Raw genomic sequence first — 9,178 nt, forward strand, 5'->3', positions numbered from 1 at the left:
TCTGTATGCTTGTGATGGAGAACCAAAACCCCTAACGATAAACCATAGTTTTCATCTGTGCCATTCCCTGTCAAAATTGTTCTCCAGTGGCTTCACTACAGCTTCAGGTGGCTAGAGGAATTGTGAAGAAGACCTATAAGGTAATAATAGTGGCTTTATGCTTAAAGCCCATCATAATGAGATTACAACCACCATGTAAATCCCAGTTCAAGTGAGTTACAGATTCACAATTTTGACCTCTTGTGTCTGATTCTTAAGAGTATCACCTTCCTCTGTTTTTTCTCCTTCACTTTGAGAGTGGTTTGGGAGCCTAAAACCCGTCACAAACGTTTTCAAAATGCACAAAATGTAAATGTAAGTAACAGGAAGTAAATGCACGAAATAAGTCCAACTTCCTGTTACTTACATTGACATTTTGTGCATTTTGAAAACGTTCGTGACGTAAGAGCGTTTTCAAAATGCACGAAATGTAAATGTAAGTAACAGGAAGTCAATGCACAGAAATGTAAATGTAAGTAACAGGAAGTTAACTTCCTGTTACTTACATTTATCTTTCGTGCATTTTGAAATGCTCTTATCCAGAGCAACTTACAAAAGTGCTTTGTCATTTACTCACAGATCATTTGCTGTACCTCTATTCAGAAACATACAGAAATATACAGAAGAGACAGGTAAGACCAATTCATTGGTTTATGTTAATGTCTGGTTAGATTAATGGGCATTTCCTTCTTTATCAGTATGTGTTTCACTTTGCATGTGGTTTGCCTTTTTCCTCTCTCCACATACTGATTGTACAATTTGAATAATTATGTTTTAGTTTTAAATTAGATTGTAATGTAAATCTATGAAAAGATATAACCTTTCTTTTATAAGTTTCAATACTTCCAGTAGTGTCTAACTATACATCTACATTTGGATGGTTATAATGTGTTATAGAAGTGAATTAATAATTTATTATGCATACTTAAAAAGTGTTAGCATCATGAAACTCACCTTGGAGGACTGGAGACATTGGCTGGAAGGAGCGCAACTCCCCTTTACGGTGATTTCTGACCACAAAAATAGAGGAATACCTCTAAACTACTAAGAGCTTGAATTCCAGGCAGGCTCGGTGGTCACTCTTCTTTTCCCAGTTTGTTTTCCGTGTCACCTACAGACCGGAGAGAAGAACGTAAGGGCGGACATGCTCTCCCAGCAGTACAACGCTGAAGCTCAATCGACCAGCCAAGAACCAGTCCCTCTCTCCCTCATGCTTCTTCTCCTGGCATCTAGACCACAGCATAGAAGCCACTAACCCGCATCCACACTGTCCACCAAACCGGCTCTATGTCTGCCCAAGCACTGTGCAGCTCTCATCACATGGGCGCACATGTCGATGGAATGGGACATCTGGGATTAACACACACGGCACCATTGTTGAGTGCACGCTACTGGTGGCAATGCACAAAGACATGGTCAGATATGTAACATCATGCACAGACTGTGTTCGCAGCAAGATGTAGCGCACCGCATCTGCAGATAAGCTGTTCCCTCTACCCACTTCCCATGCATCCATGGCCCCATATTTCCATAGACTTTGTTATCAGTAGCTGAGTAGGTTTTTATGCTTATACTGTCAACAACATCCCAAGACATGGAGCACGTATCTTGCCTGGGCACGTATCTTGCCTGGGCTCGTCTGGCTCATCTGTATGGCCACGTCCCTCCCAATGTTTCCCACCTGCTCCTCATTGTGTATCATTAGTGTGCATGTATATAAGTCTGGTGTTTATGAGTGTTGTTGATGTTTGAACCTGCTTTGCCTTCTAAAATAAAGTTAATCAAAATAGCATAGATGTTACTCTCTTTTTCAGATCACTCACCTGTGGTATTAATAAACTGAAGGGACTTTTAAAATTGCAGTTTCCTTGCTTTCCAAACCAATATGTCATATTTTTAATTAATGTTCATTAATATGTTATACTTTAGAAAGAGTCCAAAATTATAGCCTTGCCTAAAAATTGAAATTCAGGTTTAACTGGTTTTAATTGTAGACCTATACTCCCTGTGCTTAGTAAGACATTGGAAAAGATCATTTTTAATCAAATATTAAATTATTCTTGCAGAAATGTATTACTTGTGTATGGCCCAGGGCACACTACTGGCCCTGTATTACTACACATAACTGATCAATGGTTAACACATATGGATGAAGATGTATTACTTAGAGCTGTGCTCTTGGATTGTACTGCAGCTTTTGAGGTCACTGATCATAGTATTCTTATTGCTAAGCTTCAGTGTTATGACTTTTCACCTTTAGCTCTTGTTTAGTGAAGAGTTACCTCTATGGCAGAACAAAGTGAGCAGTTTCAGCTTTTTCTGATGGCAAAAAGTACCTTGCTGTGTCCTGCTGGGGAGCTGCTTGGGTCCACTTTTATTTTTTCATTTTCATGAATGATTTACCACATGGTAAAAATTCCAAAATAGTTATGTATGTTGAGAGACAATCTATATGTTGGTCTGCTAGGTATAATGGGTAGTAATAGGTTAGTAATAACATTGTTACAACTTGTATTTGGTAGCATGAATGTTCAAGTCAACTCTACAATACTCAAATGGTCTATAGACTGGATATCAGTTGAGCAGATCACTAAGACCAAATCAGACAATTTATTGTCCATGTCTGACTGACTTGATCACATTGTTTCAATGGTGGGAAACGCCATTGTAATTTTAGGAAATGTTCTCCATATGTTTCTCCATATCTTCTGTGGCTATGCCAATAGTGTGAACCAGTAGGAAACCAGTGGGTTTATGTGGTCTCCTGCCATGCCCTTATCTTGCCTCGTCCCTCCATCCAGTGAACTGCATCTCTCCTGTCATTCCCTCACCAATGTCTCCTTCCTCCATCCATTGACTTGTATCAAAGGCCTTGCAAGTGACCAGCTCTGCCCAGCAATCACCCAGAGAATAGCTCTTATCTCTTTGTTCTCTGAGTCACGGATTCATTTGCCACCATATTTACACCTCTTCTAGCATTCTTTCTGTAGTCTGTCACTGAAGTAATGGAGGTCCAGAGTTAAACCATTTGCTGTTTACTTACATTGTAAGTGCATTGGCCTTTGCCTGTTAGTTAACCTGTGCTGTATTAGTCTGTTCACTTGTCCATAAGTGAACTGGTGACTTTGGTGACTTGGATGGTTTACTTCTCATTGCTCTTTTAATAAACAAATCCAGCACATGCATACAGTCTCCAATTCATTACAGCTCCTTCCTCAAGAAAACATGAAATATCTCTAAATTGTAATGTTCTCTCAACCTATTGTGAAAGTTGCAGATAAGTGAAAAACTCATTAGCAGGTTTTGTAATAGCCACAAGTGCTCACAGATATAATTATTCTCATAACCCCACATGATGGTAGCAAGGTTAATGTCAGTGTCAATAATATGATTTAAGCTATATAAACAAGCAAACATGAAGAAATACAGATATTAAGCATTTCTTTCCTGATACAGTGGCATGTTATGCCTGTATTGCAGTGAAACTTTCTGTCTCACTCAGGGTGGGATGTCAAGTTCTTAAAGCCTGCTTACAGCCTTTAGTACGATTGACATAACCCCTTATATGTGGCGTATGGTGTCTGTTTTTATGTGAGCATATTAGCATGAGAAAGTAATCCTGGGGAGAGGTTTTCCGTGCTAGTCTTGTTGTAGACAAAGTTCCAGCCACACAGTTAATAAACAGAACACACTCAGCCAATGGCTCAAAAATCTTATATGCCTTAGCAGTGTATAAAAGCAAATACAACAGCTTTAGGCTTAATCTTCACCTGAACCATAACCCTAGCATGGAGAAAGAACGCTTTGTATGCTGGAGTTTGAATATGTTGGCAGAATGTGGAATATTTACTTGCTTCACTTTCAAATCCCCCTCGGTACACAGACACGCCTACTCCACTCACTCCTAAAGTACTTTCACATTCTCAGTCACTGCTTGCCTCTCCTAAGCGGCAAGGAGCAAGAGAGGTAAAGTCAATTGATAGTTAGATAGACAGACAGATCGACATACAGACAGACCTAGATAGATAGATAGATAGATAGATAGATAGATAGATAGATAGATAGATAGATAGATAGATAGATAGATAGATAGATAGATAGATAGATAGATAGATAGATAGATAGAAGAATGGAGGGTGAAGTAACTAGAGAGAGAGAGGGGGGAATAAAGGTGCAGGAGGGTAGAATGCAGTCCGATACTGGAGAATGTGGAAGACTGGAGCTGACCGACTCGGAGTCCAAGCTGAAAGTATTTGAGTCCAAGCTGCCTGAGCAGGATGATGCCCATTTGGATGGTGTGGGCTGGAGAGCAAGGTGATGGGGACTCCGTGCTGCTGTGGGTGCCCACTGGCCGCAGGGTCCTCTCCGGGCTCCTGGGGTTGAACGTGGTGCTGCTTGGGGCAGCCCTGGTGGCTGGTGACGCTTTTCACCCATCGGGACTGCGCCACCAGGAGCCTCAGGTGTTTCTGCTGCTGCTGCTGGGGCTCAGTGTGCTGTGGATGTTGTGGTTCCTGCTGTGGGCCCGTCGACAACCCGGCTCCCCGCCACACACTGACCACCATGCTGGCAGCGTCACAGTCACCGGTAAAACGGCTATCGCTCTTTCTGTAACTGTCTCAGCTAAACTGAAGCCTTGTCCATAGTGGGGAAAATGATTTTGGCACAGATCATACATATTTATTTATACTGTAAAACTAGTCCTGGTGATCTGCTGATCTCATATGTACTGCATACAATTTTGGCTCTTATGTTGTAGCAAAACCAAGTACAGCCACAGCACAGTTTTCTGCATTCACTGCTCTGATTTCTGCCTTACCGATTTATTCATGACTCATGATAACACTCTCTCTCTCTCTGTGTGTGTGTGTGTGTGTGTGTGTGTGTGTGTGTGTGTGTGTGTGTGTGTGTGTGTGTGTGTGTGTGTGTTGTGTGGTGTGTGGTGCGTGTGTGTGTGTGTGTGTGTGTGAATATATGCGCATGAGACAGTTGTTTTGATGCTGTTTGCAGGATTCAGTTTATTGCTTTGTGTGTTTGGGATGATTTACAATTTGCTGATGAAATCATGTCGGCCATCAGCTAAAGTGCTTCTACCCTTCATACAGACTCCTTTCCTGGCTCTGCAGGTAAGAAACTGTGTGGAGGACTTGATTTTAACTTCGATGAATCACAGACAAACAATAACTTAACCTTATCTTTACGTAATCACAGTTTAGCACCAACCTCACTACAGCTTAATCTAATCACAATCCAACCTTGACTGAACTCTGCCCAATCTCTAATCATGCCTTACTCTAAACTAGGAAACAGAAATTTAAAAGAGGCACTTTTATGCTGTTGAAACTTAGTCAGCTAGATGGCTGGCAGTCTAAATACAGTGTGATTCTACCATGATATCTATATAGCTGAATAACATATAAAATGTTTTATTAACATAATTTCGCTCTCCAGTCTTTACTACCTTAAGTATGCTAAGAGAATGCCTTCATAGCAACAAATAATTACTTGAAGGGCTGCACTGCCAATGTATCTGCAGTACATACAGACTTGCAGTAGAATCTTATAATCCCAAGAACTCCCATTCACCACATCTAACCAGACTTTATTTTCTTCAGTACATTGGCAGTAATGTAAGAATAATGGAGAAGCAAGCTGAGACTGAATACAGTTTGACTGCAGTGTGGCTATGTTGTTCTTATGAATTTCTGTGTTATTGTTGATATTTCCCTATAGGCCTATCTGCTCTGGGCCCACTCCAAAGACTGCATTCACAAGCATAGAGTCCTTACCAGGTACCTGTCTCTTCTGCATGGCCCTCTGTCCTTCAGGACTTCTGTCTGAATCATCCTGTTTCTCTGGAAACTCTGTGTACTTCACTAAAACTTTGAACATTTCTGTCATTCACCACAGTACACTGCAGTTACTCACCAAGAATCCTCAGATTTATCAGTTGAAGTACTTCTGAATTTCTAGGAGGAGGAACCAGTTTATATTGGAAAAAGTGGATGTTTAAATGTTAATTCAGTGAGGTTCTAAAGTTCCAAAAGTGTAGTGTAGATCAATTCTTTGCTGCCATAGCAACCACTGGCAATGCAAACATATATTAATGTCCCTTAATATGACTACAATTTACTACAATTTTGAATCTCTCTCTCTCTCTCTCTCTCTCTCTCTCTCTCTCTCTCTCTCTCTCTCTCTATATATATATATATATATATATATATATATATATATATATATATATGTAAGATAATTGCTGCTGAAGTCTTGTTTGTGTTTTTTTTATTGAGTGTGTGTGTGTGTGTGTGTGTGTGTGTGTGTTTGCAGATCTGGTCTAATGGTGATCTTGTGCACAAATATTTTGTTGTGGTTGAATGCAGTAACAGAAGATTCTGTTCACATGGAGATAGAGCTGGAGAGACGGTATGAAAACACAACAATCGGAAAAGAGACAGGTACATTGTGCTTTGTACAGTATTTAGGCTTGTCTAGATGTGGATTGTTTGTAGACACCTTGGCCTCAAATCATTATATGGCATGGTGCAAAAGTAAGCAGACATTGGTGGAGACTAGCGTCCCAGCTGCTCAAGATACTATTATATCATTTGTGTGATTCTATAGACCAGGACAAGGACAATGTCACAGCATGCTACTGTAGCAGACACCCGGCATGTGCAGCACTGCGGAGAGGCTATGAGGTCCTGTACCCCTTTAACATGGAGTTCAGCCTACTGGCAGGCTGCATGCTCTACATCATGTGGAAAAACGTGGGACGTCACGTGACTGGCAGTCACTCTGGCCACTCCCAGAACATCACCCTACGCATCATATGCTATGGAAGGCTCCTGGTGGGGCCTGTGCTGGGTTTGCTGGTGCTGGTTGCTGGAGTGGTCGTCTTTGTGCTCTACCAGGTGTGGGTGGGGCAGCAAGCACGGCGCTTCAGAGCCTTCCTGCTGTTTTATGGTTTCCACCTGGTGGTGATGCCACTCATGGCGCTTTGCTCGCTGGTGGGAATGCTAGTGTACCGCTGCAAAGAACAAGTACAGCGTGGCAGGCAGAGTGGGAAATGCAAAGACCAGGGTGGGGCTAAAAACCCAACGCGGAGTCTGGATGTGCTGTTGCTGGTGGGGGCGGGGCTGGGGCAGGTCTCCCTCTCTTACTTTTCTCTGGTGGCTGCACTGGCTATGGAAACTGGAGGCATACTAGAAAATCTAGACCTGTCATACTCACTGTTCAGTCTGCTGGAGCTGGTGCTGCAGAATGTGTTCATCATTCAGGGACTGCATGAGCAAATACACCCCCATCTACATACAAACTCAGACCACATCAGAACAGAGGGAAGAAAAACACAGGTGAATGCTACCTCAGACGTCACTTACACTTTTTTTTTTAGCACACTGAATTTGCTTTTAAATAGATGAGGTACTTTATGCACTGTTAATTTAGGCATTTTTACTTAACCTTGTGCTTTTATCATTTAATGTTATATAAAACTAAACACTGGGGCTAGATTTAAACAGAGCACATTCAACAAATACAGTATTAATAGGCATACATTTGTGAAATATCATGTCTGTTTTGACATCACACAATTTTTTTAGCAGAGAAAAAATTTAAAAGCATATAATTCTGTATTTTAGATTCAGTTGACTTAAACCTCCTAAATTCTTATTGAAGTAGTGTATTGCTCTAATGTTTATGTTGCATTTTCCATTACTATGTAGAGCATTCTGATATTGTGCTGACAGAAATGAAACAATATGGCCCATCTCCTGTTGTAAAGCAGATGGGGACGAGAGCTGAACACGTGAGTGATGTGGACCAGGCAAGAGAGTTCTTACACAGAAAAAGTAAAGTGCCAGCACCCCCTATTGGTAGATCTCGATATGGCATCCATGCCTGGAGCCGAAGAATAATTCAAGAGAGCTGTGCCTTTCTCATCTTGTCCAATGTTTTGGTGAGTGGGAGAAAATAAATAAAGTGGAATGGAGAGTACACAACAAAAATTACATTTCAGAAAGTGACAAAATTTGGGATTTAGACAATAATTCTAATCTTTCTCACTAGCTTTCCTAGCACTTTGTTCATAAAATGTATTCTATTATGGAGAGTTTTAGTTATTTCAAGTAACATTATTTCAGTTTCAAGTGAAATTATTTTTACTCAGTTATTGTTTTTCAGATGATAAGGTGTCTCTGTGTGTGTATGTGTGTGTAGTTGTGGGTGATCCCAGCTTTTGGAGCCCACCCGCAGTTCGAGAGTGGCATAGGGAGAGAATTTTATGGGTTCTCAGCGTGGTTTGTGCTGGTCAACCTGGGTCAGCCCCTGATCGTATTCTACAGGATGCACTCTGTAGGAGCTCTGATGGAGCTGCTCATCTCTGCATGAATACATTCTCCAGAACAACTATTCTTGCTCTCTCTCTCTTACACACACACACACACACACACACACACACACACACACACCAGAGATAATGTGGCCAAATTATGAGAACAACTTTATTTTGGTAACGTAAAAGACAAATACAAGTAATATCAATACTATTTATATGAAGGAATGTTTAATAATTCCCTTCTGACCCTGCATACTAAATGTGAAACAATAAGGAAAATTTAATTTACATGGATAATATGCCTTCAGGTGGACAGAAGACTTGTGTAAGATTTCTAGAATTAGGCAAGTTCTGTTCAATGCTGTTTCTGACTTGATAAAAAAGACAAATATTTATATGACATGACTGAGCAATCCTTCTACAACCAGATAAAAAATGATTTCATAATTTTATAGAAATAGTTATTATTTTATTTCTTTGGGTTTGTGACACCTGAGGCTTTAGCTAATCATGTACCATTTTCTGCTCTTTAGCATACCCCAGAATGGATCATTCATATACGACAGCCTATTAAACGTACACATTAATAAAAACTTTTACTTATGTTGAGAAAGAAACAGCAAAGATATAAATGGAATTCCAGAGATTTCACATACTACAAAAACCTTTAACACCCTGCCAACTTTGAGTCTTGACTAACATTCCCAACTAATTCACTTAATTCACTAGATAACAAGTCCTTCATAAGAATGGTCAGGGGTGTTAAATATATTAATTTAAATATATTACTACATGCCAGCAACGTGT

At 40.5% G+C, this 9,178-nt stretch overlaps 1 protein-coding gene across 1 annotated transcript; it reads left to right on the forward strand.

The window, feature by feature from the left end:
* Positions 1-4,316: 4,316 nt before the first annotated feature.
* Positions 4,317-8,424, forward strand: LOC113568686 (proton channel OTOP3-like). The gene is made up of 7 exons (XM_026996865.2): positions 4,317-4,623; positions 5,026-5,162; positions 5,770-5,828; positions 6,364-6,491; positions 6,658-7,406; positions 7,823-7,993; positions 8,254-8,424. The coding sequence occupies exons 1-7, from the start codon at positions 4,317-4,319 to the stop codon at positions 8,422-8,424; spliced, it is 1,722 nt and encodes a 573-aa protein (XP_026852666.2).
* The last annotated feature ends 754 nt before the right edge of the window (positions 8,425-9,178 follow it).

The sequence above is a fragment of the Electrophorus electricus genome, chromosome 14, assembly GCF_013358815.1.
Source record: "Electrophorus electricus isolate fEleEle1 chromosome 14, fEleEle1.pri, whole genome shotgun sequence".
Lineage (NCBI taxonomy): Eukaryota > Metazoa > Chordata > Actinopteri > Gymnotiformes > Gymnotidae > Electrophorus > Electrophorus electricus.